This window comes from Sinocyclocheilus grahami, unplaced genomic scaffold, assembly GCF_001515645.1.
Source record: "Sinocyclocheilus grahami isolate Dianchi unplaced genomic scaffold, SAMN03320097.WGS_v1.1 scaffold1969.1, whole genome shotgun sequence".
Classification (NCBI taxonomy): domain Eukaryota; kingdom Metazoa; phylum Chordata; class Actinopteri; order Cypriniformes; family Cyprinidae; genus Sinocyclocheilus; species Sinocyclocheilus grahami.
In genome coordinates this window covers 90861-102828 of record NW_015507148.1, presented here as the reverse complement: position 1 = coordinate 102828, position 11968 = coordinate 90861, and the positions used below count along the sequence as shown (strand labels likewise).

The 11968-nt window shown below is 34.6% G+C and overlaps 1 protein-coding gene across 4 annotated transcripts; it reads right to left on the bottom strand.

Annotated features, from left to right (window-relative positions):
* Window positions 1-4092: 4092 nt before the first annotated feature.
* LOC107573534 (uncharacterized) lies at window positions 4093-9521 on the bottom strand. Of its 4 annotated transcripts, none has more exons than XM_016259964.1 (8): window positions 9426-9521; window positions 8313-8383; window positions 7662-7973; window positions 7200-7508; window positions 6705-6860; window positions 5898-5930; window positions 5310-5361; window positions 4093-5155 (listed from the first exon to the last, which is right to left on the bottom strand). In XM_016259964.1, exons 2-8 carry the CDS (start codon window positions 8374-8376, stop codon window positions 5149-5151), a joined length of 933 nt encoding a protein of 310 aa, XP_016115450.1. In that variant the 5' UTR covers window positions 8377-8383; window positions 9426-9521; the 3' UTR covers window positions 4093-5148. The 4 variants fall into 4 exon arrangements, with proteins under 4 accessions (XP_016115450.1, XP_016115451.1, XP_016115453.1 ...); XM_016259965.1 differs by having other exon boundaries at window positions 6735-6860; XM_016259967.1 differs by lacking the exon at window positions 5898-5930 and having other exon boundaries at window positions 6735-6860.
* Window positions 9522-11968: the final 2447 nt, after the last annotated feature.

Here is an 11968-nt window from a genome sequence, read left to right as displayed (position 1 = left end):
CACTAACCTTTTAACCATACATTTGTAGTTAAACTGTGGGTTAAAAAAAATTACAATCAATCCATGGTTACTGCACTTTTTCTATAGTAAAACCATTGTTAATTTCCGTATTTCCATAAGGGAAAATGTATGTCCTGACAGAAAAGTATAAGTACATTTTACTCTTTTTTTGTTCCCCCAAGCATAATCATATGCTACAGTTACACAAATATCCTTAAATGTAAAATTTACTTAAATATGCCTTGATGAACGAAATATTTCAATTCTAAGAGGTTAATGGAAGTTTCTGCTGTGAACGTGACTACTAAATATAGGCTATACGTGCTTCAAAGTAGCTAACACTACTGTTTACATGTAGTAATATGAAAGATAATAAGCAAAAGAAATGTAATAACTCTTCAATTTGTTATGTGCAGAAAAAACACGAACTTCTGCGGAGAGTAATGTTCGCATAGTAGGTGGCGGTAATGCACCTTATGCCACCCGCCATAAAACATGAAGAAGAAGAAGAAGAAGAGTAACGTTTGCTGCACTGTTGTAACTGATCAGCGCTGCGTTGTCAGTTCGGTGGCCTAGTAAACACGTCCTCTCTGCGCTGTCGAGTCGGTCGCGCAGCTCGGTCCATTGAGCCGCGCCTATGCCAGGTCAGCGCGGCGCGAACACTTTAATACCGCGCTGTTTCGTCCCACATTTGGGTTGTTTGGCTTCCCATACACTTCCGTGGCTCTCGCTACTCACAGACCTGTCTCCTCGGCAGTTCCGTACTATTCCTCTCTGCCCACACGCTCGTTACCACCCCTGGGATTCATCAGCGGCATTCTATTGCCGGTTCGCCGCCTCCCCTCCCCGCGGGCTCGACCGCAGCTGGTCTAACCTCCGCGCTGACCTGAACTGACTTTTTGCTGGGGTTTTGCCATCCGGCTGAATTATTGACTTTCTGTTATCCCAGTTCAATAAACTTGGAATTTGTTTTCACCTGCAGTTGGATCCCGGTCTCGTTTCTGACAACTATGTCCGGAGTCTATATCCGGATTATACATTTTATCCCAATACTTTCATTATAAATATTAATAATTATTATTTAAGGTTTGCAACACAAAACTGTAGCCTGCTGTGTAGACTGTTTGTGAAGCTGTTTCAAACATAAAGCTTACACAAAGAGCTCTCTCCGATCAGAGGCTGGGCAAAAGCAGGTTTAAATATTCCGATGTGATTGTGTTTTCAAAGGTTTAATAAACATAGCAGAATCACCATCATTTGTGAATAAGATTGCGTGTGTTTGAATCGAGATCGCGATCTTTTAATGATTAAAAGGTGCATACCCTTGTTTGTGTAGCCCATGTTAGTGATGGGCGCTTTCGAAGCTCCTTTTTTTTTCGAAAAGTTTCTCCCATCACTACTTAGCAACTCTTTCTGACTAGGGCTGCGTTCCAGTCCCTTTTAATGCCCTTCATTTTATAACTTCCCTCCGTCTCGTTTACTCGGATGTATGCCATTGCATATGATGAGTGCCCACTACTGGTGGAACCCTTGGAATTGGGTGAATCGGAATGTAAGTCCTTGATCTTAATCTGCTATGTAGTTGGTTTATTGTTTACATTTTTCCCCTTACGAATTTGTTTGGTGCAGCATGCTATACACTGTAAAAAATAAACTGTTGAGAATACTTACAAAAGTAAGGCAACTTGATGCAGTAAGACTTTTGAGTTGTCTCAACAATTCTTTTATAGTTCTTCTAAGTAACAATACTGCGTTCAGCCAACCTGCATTTCTATGTTCATGCAATGATGATTGTCTTATTTTGCTAATAAAGTTATTCTTGTCACAGCAACTGAAACAACAAGTAATGTCGTTGAGTAAATTTAGTATTTTCCGTTTCCTGGACGAAAAACAAATGTGTAAATAGTCACCACATTATCATTTTTATGTCTATTTACACATGACACACTAGGACTTATTTCTATATCAGTTTATGTCATTAAAATTAAGAGAATATAATGTAATGTTATTAACCACAATGGGCAATATTGTCTTTGTTTATAAAGCATACTACAAGACTAAGATATCCAGAATATAGATTTAACTGGTTGAACATACTCTAGGCCTCAATACTTGACACTAAGCCTCAAGAATGGTGGCAATCAACAAATGTAAAAAAAGATGAGCTCTTTAAATCACTACACAACAAACAACTAACAATAATGACAAAACAACAACGATAAAGTTTAAATGAAGCCAGCAAAAAGCAAAACAATAACCCTATAACAGTATCTGCATAATTTATTCATGCTGCAATGCATGCTGGGAACTCACAAAGCCCCTCCTTCCCTCCCTCCTCCTACTCCTCCTAACATTTCAGCAATATAAAATTCTTTGTTCAGACAACTCTGTTTGACTAGTTGGGACAACATTTGGGGTCTGACAAAGGTTTTTATGTAGTTTCAAGAAACCTGCATTTTTTTTAGTATTTGAGACTCAAAAGGTTTCATAAGCTGGAAAATATGCGGTTGCATTTTTTCCACAAAGTGGAACGCACTTCAAAATAGATTCCCCTATGGGAAGTGCTCAGATAAGTTTGTGAGTGCATGTCTAAAAAATGGAGTGGAACGCAGCCTCAGTTTTGTCTCTGCAGGAACGTAATGGGAATTTCCAGATCGGTGGGCGACGCCAAAACAGAGGGGGGTCTTCAACCATGTTACCTGATTGGCTCACGTCACAGTGACAAGTACAGTTTAGGGGTAGGGTCAGGTAAGGGGCATCACTTTCATTGCATGATAGAAACACCCACGAGTTTAAAAACACCCACAAAGTTAGAAACGCAATCTTTTGATCTATAGCCTGTTCTAGCCTATTCAATGAACCTTAGACATAACAGTTCACCTCAAAAATGAAAATTGTCATCATTTACTCACCCTCATGACGTTCCAAACCCATATACGTTTTTTCCTCTATTGAACACAAAAGAAGATAATTTGAGAAGTCAAGGGGGACCATCAACTGTTTGATTACCAGCATTCTTCAAAATATCATCTTTTATGTTCAAAATAAGAAAGAAACTCATACAGGTTTGGGATGACATGAAGGTGAGTAAATGATGACAGAATTTTCATTTTTGAGGTCAACTATTAAGTCTAAGATTCATTGAACAGGACTTGGCAAACAAGTGTCTCAAAGCTGGCAAAAGCTATGAGCTGAGTGACTGATTCAAGATTTTATAAGTCACATACAAGTTATATGACATACAACAAGCAGTGAAATGTAGGTCTGTCATACTCTTTATAGACTGTGCAAAAAAAATAAGAAAATTAAATACAAACAATTAAATATACACAATATATTAAACTACTACACAGATGACGTGCAGAGATGTAAACAATGTGCAGTAAGGATGAGTTGCATAGCCAGCTCATCTAAAAAAAAAAAAGGTGCACTGTGCAGAGAGTTATTGAGTAACCCTACACTACCAGAGTCTCTAAATTGCAGTGTGTTTAATGTCCATGTTTAATCTTTTGATAGCGTGAGGGAAGAAGCTCCTACTGAGCCTCTATCTGTTTTTGCCATCAGACTGCAGAAGCGTCTTCCTGATTGTAGCAGATTCAGATTCATCACCTAACAGTCAAACCCAGCAGTGAAAGGTTTTTTACTTTATTTTATTTTTGAATGCACACAGGAAGTACCAGTTCAGAAAGTGTGGGGGAGTTGTGCTTTCCCAATGGTTAATGGATTCACAGATGTAATACACAATTTTAAAACAGAAGAGGCTCCCTCATCTCATTTTCTGCATTGTTTAAAGCTATAAATGTTTACATTAGTAAATGCATAATAAATGATAAAAAATGTAAAAAATATGAATTGCTCATTGCAAGTTAATGTTAGATAATGCATTAAGTTAACAAATGAGACCTTACTGTACAGTGTTACCAAATAACCATTTAAAAACTAGGTCCAAAAAGAAACTAGGACAGTTAGTTATACTGTAAAACTAGAATGTTATTGTTCCATGGAAGATACCCCACTGCCTCATGTTTTTAGCAAGATAGCAAGAAGACAAAATGTCATTTTTTTATTACTTTTATTACAGTAAGGTTAAAAACAAAACAAGAAATACAAAAGTGCTTAAAGATTCAAGGCCTCTCTGCAGACTATTTTACAAACAGGCATATCTTTCATATTTTATTCCAAATCAGGAGAGAAAACACACACATCCTTAATCCTGACCCCTCCTACTTCAAAACCACAGCATTCCTTGTATTAACAGAAACTACTCCTCTTATTGGTACACAGTTTCATTCATAGTTGCTGTACTTGCTGAAAAATCTCCACATTACAAATCATGCATCATTCACTTCACTTTTAAATGAATACATCAATCTGAAAATGAAAGTTGAATTATCATTGAGGTGAAGCGTTAGTGACCAGTGATACAATGGCAGCAGTACAGACACAATTACATACAATTTTATGTGAATTATATATATTTTTTGCAGTAACATTATGTATGTTTAATGTATAAAGCTGAGAAACTAAATTTAATTCAAATATATTTGTATAAGGCTTACTGAATAAGCATTAATATTGTTACTAAGATGCTTTACTGAAAAATATTACCAAAAAACCCTGTGAGTAAAGCCAAAAGTGACTGTGGTGAGGAGACATAGATGGATACAAAACAGTTTTTACAAAACTAGATTTAGATTTGTATATTATTCCTAGAATAATGATTTGATTTCTGACCAGGTTTAAGAAAGCAGAACAAAAAGGAAACCGTAATAACATTGCTTTTTATTGTTTGTATAAGCTGGTTACTGTTATAAAGTCATTGACATATTTAACCAATTTTACATTAACCTTGACAGCCATAAAAAAAATTACAAAAAATCTTTCCTATAATTTTCAGCAAACCTCCAAGAACCTCTTTAATAAAACTCTGTGTTTACATTAATGTAGTAATAAATTTGACAGTTATTGGTGTACATTATCTCTAAACCCACATTTGATTGTAAATATAAGGAGAACTGATTGTTTAGTCTGTCATTATTGCAACAGCTGCCATTTTCCTTATGGCTTCACTTTTGTTTCAGTCAAATGGCTGCTGACTTCAGTATGAAAATCAGGGCTTATAGTTTCAATTTCATCTACTGATGCTTCTCAGGGACTAAAAAAAAAGACAAACAGAAAGTGAAAATTTCAGTTATATAACTGAACTTATAGGCCATAAAAAATGCTAATTGTTAACTATTAAGTAATTGTAATTGTAAAAGTAATTGTTTTGATCTAACCCTAAACACCAATGTGAACTGTGTGCCTACCTGCTGTCACCGTTTTCCACATCATCTTCATCACCCCTTCCTGTTTCATAGCCTATTTAAAAACAACATTTCATATATTACTCATTGATAAGAACTTTTAAAAGTATTAGCTTAGTCTATACAGCTGTATTTGTTCCCAGTCACAGGGGTTGCACAAGCTACAGCACTTTTAAGTGCCAGGTCCAAGCCCAGAAAAAGAGAGTTGTGTCAGAAAAGAACAATTAGCGTAAAACCTGTAGCAGATAACCTATGCAGATAATCCACTCCAGCATTCCCTCATAGGAGCAGCCGAAAGAGAGTAAGAGCGAGAGAGAGATAGAGACAGCTGTATCTGTTTCCCATGTGTTTCAGAATGAGCCAGAGTTTCTGTACTTTCCCACAAAATATGCTTTCAGATAAATCAACATGGATTGTAACTCAGATTAAACATCTGGCTGGAAAAGGGAAACAAATGATCCCCATGGAGAAACGATTTCAATGTGCAACTAATAGGCCTAGTTGAAACAGAAACAAAAAAGTCTTACAGAATAAATGTTTAACCAAACACCACTTTTAAGAATTAAAAAAAATCACACAAATTTAACATACTTAGAATAGGATGGGCAGAAGTTCGTCTACCATCTGTGAATAAATTCAGTGCAAAGTTATATGATATCACTACTGTCAAATCTATATTTTTAAATAGCCTTAAAGGGGATGTCTAATTCTATTTCAAGTATGGCCCTGCATGACATCATGAAGGGCAGAATTCCTTGTATGGGCATTTCTCCCAGAAGAGCGCGTACACTCATCAGCCAGAGTGAGAGCAAGAGCACGCTCATCAACATGCTTCATTCGTTAATTTGATAGCCATAGTTCAACTTTATGGACTTAAATTTTGTCCCTGTTTTATTTATGTCGATGTCACAGCTTGCAGACAAATTTGGTCAAACTAAAGACTCTTGGGAGATATGAAGGATTCAACTTTACTTTATACGTACTCAAGATTAACATGAGATTAAAAGTAAAGCTGTAAAGAAATTTAGAGAAGTGAAAACACCATCTCACAAAACCTAACTCAAGAATTATAGCGAAGTGAAAACACCACTTCACAAAACGCAGTTGACTGCAGTTTAACAAACTCATGACATTCATGTTATGTTCAAATACATTTAGCAAATCATGATAAGGAAGTAAATCTCTGCTATTTGAAGTCTTTCAGTAACAAGAATTCCCTGATACAAGCTCTGCTGAGGCTTGTTCTTTCTAAATTTAAGCATGGCCACACGTCCCCTTTGGCAACCAAATAAGTAAGCAAATTAAAAGCATGTGTTTCACAGAAATCCCTCATGCAGACAATCACTGAATGTGTATATAATATAAATTAAGAGTAAATATAAGTAGTTCCTTTGTTACCCTTAGAATGATTGTTAAAGGTATCCTTATGATGAGCATTTCTTTTTCTGAAACACAACAGAGAAAACAGCAGGCCGACAATAAGCGATCCAATGACCATCACACCAGCGACAATGTTTGTTGCATTAGATCTGGAAGAATCCTTGTTAACATCACCTGGAAAAACAAAATACATACAATTTACACCAGCACAGATTCTCCCTGAGTGTTGTAAAAAATATATAACGTACTACAAGTAAAGATTATCTTCAGTACATTTGGCAGTTTTAGAATTTAGTAATCTGAGATATCACTAGTAGATTATTGTGTTACAGTGTCAGTCCTTTATTGCACTACAGTAAATTGCATTGCTAAGAAAAATATAGACTCCAATGATACTGTAGCGTTTGAATGCAATCAAGATGTTCTATCAGGTTTTAGGTGTCAAAACTTTCCCTCCTCCCTTGTTATAACTAAATTACACTTAATTAACTTAATTTAAAGTAACTTAATTACTTCTAGCAGATATGATCTCCAGTGTGTTTTCTCCATCTTGTACATATTTGCTATTAAAGACGATGCATCTAAATGGTGCCAGGCCCAAGTTGATAGACTTGAAAGTCAGTTTGCTAGACAAAGCCACAGATTTTACACCCGCTGGGATTTTTGTCAGCTCTGAATTTATGGTCCAGTTGGTTCCAGAACGGTCAAACCAATGGATGAAGCCTTCTGGGTATCCATCAGTAGCATTGCAATAAAGGCTGGCAGGTCCTCCATCGGTTACATTTTTAGGCCATGTGCTTGTGACAGGATCCTTGTACTTTGCTTTATTGAGAAAGAACAAAACAATGATGAGAACCAAGACTCTTGCAAGGCAGTGTGCTTATGTGTTTAGTCATATATATATATATAGTTTTATATGTTAGTTTTATGTTAATTATATGTTAGTTTTATATGACTAAAGAAATTGAATCTCACCTCTGACACTGATGCTAAGTTGTATTTCTTCAACACCACTGTCCGTTACAACACGGTACTGATATTTGCCCTCATCAGAAAACATTGTGTCAGAGATTTGCAGAGATGGACCCACTGCTAAGTTTTCAAGACTGAAGCGTGGATCTCCTGAACTTTTTGAACCGTCTTGACTAAAAATTGGCTTGTTCTGTCCAGTTTTTGTTAAATAAACTCCAAGTAAGTCAATATCTTTGACGTTTTTGAAAACGCATCTGATAACTGTGGTCTGAGCAAGAATTCCAACTGCAGGTAGGCATTCCACTTTAAGCAAACCTGTTGAAAACAAACATAAACTTATTTAAGTACTAATGGTACTTAAGAGGAAGCAGGACCAATTTCATGTAGTTTACATGCAATGGTCATGGTTTTATACAAGTAAAGTTCTGCTGACATTATCTGTGGCATGCTGTTGATTAACCACAGAAAATAATTAACAGTATAATGCACTTAAATTGTATTGAGCCTGGAACATAAACTGCTGTAAGCACAAGAGTCATAATCTCTAGTAATATGGGTACAAACATTATTGTGAAAATTACATTGTGTTCCTATTTCTTAAACCCAACACTCAACAACAGCAAATGCAATTAATCTGTGTATTAAAGCATGTACCTGAATTGGGCCTCACAGCAGGGATGAAGAGATAAACTACAAGCATAACCTTCACTGAAGACATGTTTACTCTGAAATGAAAAGTAAAAAATAGACTTGACTTAATAACGATGTGTGTGTGTGTGTGTGTGTGTACTTGTTGAGATTGAACCCTATCTCTGTAAATTCCTATTGCAAAAGTTTGGACTGGCTTTCAGGAAGCATATGAACACTGATATTTCATTGCAAAAATAAAATAAAATAACTCACAGATGGTAGACAACCTTCCATAACATTACAAATGGTAGATGACCTTCCATATTCTAAATCCAGAATATGGTTCTTAATCAGAAAATGATGTGCACATAACCATGGTCACTGATAAGTGCATAAGTAATTAATTAAAGTTGAAAGATATAGAAAGATATTCTTACTGCTGATAGTGATTTCAAAATAAAGTATGTACAAATGTTTCTTTGTGAATTTACATCCATATCCACATTAAATTAAACATTGCATTAACAGAATTGGTCATTCTCCATAAACTAGTTTGTTCTGCAGCTTCATTCTATACGTTTTGGCCATATTCAACATATTGTATGTTGTAACATATATAACATCCCAAAACCAAAAGCTGTGTATGAAGCTGTCTTGATAATCTTATTGTTTCTTAGCTGAAGACTTTTTGTTTCCTTGTATAAAATTTTAAATTCTACTGTTTAACAAAGTATTATACCACTGCATTAAAAAATGTATTGATTTATGTATTAAAGAATAAACAATAGTTCACCTCCAGAGCCAGAGGTAAGCCAACTTGATGTATTTTAGTGTTAAAGTTGAATTTGAATAGTTATTTTAACGCATGCGCACAAACAGGTTCCGTGTATGAACGCATTAATATAAACTATACCAAATATGTTAAGAGCCATCGCTCACGACAAATAAGCATAAGAGAGATACACTTTCTATTATTGTGCCCAAATCTGCCGCTGTGTTTTCGTTGTTTATAAACCTCGTTGTTTATATCAGGTTTTAGGCTACTTAAGGTAAACCATTGCTTACAAAGAGATCATGCCAACGAATATTCAAATATAACACACTCGGATTTAGAACAAAACAGAAGAGAAAACTTACTGTGTAAATGCTCTTCAAATGGACAAGGAGAGGGAAATACAACCGAACGAAGCATGAACGACAGGCTTTGTGTAAAGCTGAGCTGCATGCTTTCACTTTCAATATGACTGTTTTAGCCACGCCTATACATAAATTATGGTTTTACATAAAATCTTTATTTGCCTTCTCCTTTTCAATTCGTTTTTAATAAAACACTGGCGCCATTTACCCAAAAAACACAAAATATATGTATAAAGTAGCTATATATACAATAAAACCGAATAACAAGTATAATGTTGATGGCTAGTTACATGCGGCTGTCAATGTGTAAAATAAGGAGACTTGCGTTAGTATTTTTATTATTATTTGTTTTAATGAACTCTAATAACTTGGCAATATCGCATAGGCTACTGTTTTCCCCCTTTACTGTCTTCTAGAGGTCGCTTTTTGGTGCGTCTTTTTTTTTTCTTTTAAACTTTGTATCCTTTTAGATGTAAAGCGCTTTGAGAATGAACTTTTAAAGGCGTTATATAAAAATACATTTATTATTATTATTATTATTAAAATATGAGCTGTAATAATAATAATATTAATAATAATCAACGGAAACAAAAGTAACTGTTAACTGCTTGTTCATATTTGTTTTATTTTCTCATCTGTGTCTCTATGTAGGCGTAGGATGACTGTGACAGAGCTGTACTTTTCCACTAAATATGTTTTGAGTTCAAATTAGAATGTTTGTAACAATCAAAAAGATTGCAACTCTTAGAAAACATCTGGCCGGAAAAGTGAGAAACTAGATAGAAAAAAAGCACATACAAGTCCTTTCAAACTGGCTGTTAAGCTGGGTGTAAAAAGTAATATTATGTTATATTATATTATATTATTATATATATTTTTGCACATAAGTTAATACTGTACATTCGCATATGTAGATACCATATACATAGTCTATATTTCTATTTTCACATTCTATATTTCTACTCTATATTCGCGTATATAGATACACATAGTCTATATTTCTATTTTTTTTCATAGTCTTTATTCCTACTACTGCAGCATAGTTTTTATTATTATGTTTCTTACATTGTATGTACAGTATATGTGTATAGTTTGTGTATGTGTGTGTATAGCATTCCATTGTCTTGGCATTCATTGTGGACAGCAAAGTAAGAATTTCATTGCTCAGGGAAACTTGTTTTCCTCACTGGGCATATGACAATAAACACTTTGAATCCTTGAATATTATATTATAGAATATATAAATATTGTTATATTGCCCTTTTCTCCTTACTTCCCCAATTGAGGTAAACTACAAAACTCTATCATATCTCAGAAAGCCTAACTTATTTTAGTAGATATAATTTGATTGATTTCTTCAAAACATTGTGTACTAAAAGTGCATTGTGCCCAAAATATCCTTAGCACAGATCAAGATTTTCCAGTTTTAAAGATGACTGATGATTGTATCCTGTGACACATAGTAAGTGTATTGCACCTTATTTAATAACCTTGTTGCCTCTTTTGACAGCCTGTAATAAAGCCTTAACTTTTTTTTTTTTTTTTAACTAACCTTAATTACATTTGATTGTGAACTATAACACCATTTCTCATTTCTGGACATATTAGGACAATGCTTATACTGGAATCAATAGAATTAAACATCAGTTTGACAAACAAAGCCATAGATTTTCTTAGATTATCTTATAGCCATAAGATCTTTAGCTTTTTTCATGACTGAATTAACTTCTCCTATGCCCTATAAAGGTCAACTTTCAGACTGGATGTTTGTAATAGGATCTTTGTACTAGGTTTTAATTGAACGATTTTCAGCCAGACTCATTCTGAAAGCAAAACTAAATCTTAAACAACTGACATTTGTGAATATGAATGTTGTATAAAAATGAAACATAAAGAGATTATAAAATTGTGAATTGTTTTACTGTTAAGAGAAACAAAAGTGAAAATTCATTAAGAATGAATCGTGCCCACTGATACCACAGTTTACCAGCAGTGTGAATGTTTGCTTTTGTAAATAAAGCCCATCTAAAGGTTATCTGTTTGGGCTGAAAATAATACAATACCGCATACAAATGCATAAATCTGTATCAAATCAGATTAGACTGTTGCTGCACCAACTCCAGTTTTGTTCATAGCAAAAGTGAAACATGTAGACATGGGTGGTTTTGGCTTTTTAATAACTCCCATAAAATAAAAATGCCAGATATAAAATCTTTGGTGGAAGTACTTCTATATGTGCTCTGTTTCCCTGCAAAAAGACAATCCATATGATATATTTTACAGGGTTTTAGGGCACCACCAACAACGAGCAAGCTATGAAATAATTTGACACAGAATAAACAATTGAGAGTGTTTGTAGTGGAGGATTCATTGCCATGTGTTCAAGACTTAAACATGAATATCATTATGGTGTGCAATACATTAAATGTTTAAAATCTTTTTTTTTTCATTATCTTTCGCTTTTGTTAAAGATACTTTTAATCTTGATCTCTTTATCTGGATATATACAAATATAAAGGCATGCTTATAATGTTCTGCAATTA

Excerpts from the sequence above, each read along its gene's own strand:
- LOC107573534 (XM_016259964.1), bottom strand. The coding sequence starts at position 8,376 with ATGTCTTCAGTGAAGGTTATGCTTGTAGTTTATCTCTTCATCCCTGCT. Across the intron at positions 7,974-8,312 it reads TGCTGTGAGGCCCAATTCAG|GTTTGCTTAAAGTGGAATGC; the intron begins GTACATGCTTTA and ends TGTTTTCAACAG. Across the intron at positions 6,861-7,199 it reads GGAGATCATATCTGCTAGAA|GTGATGTTAACAAGGATTCT; the intron begins GTAATTAAGTTA and ends TTGTTTTTCCAG.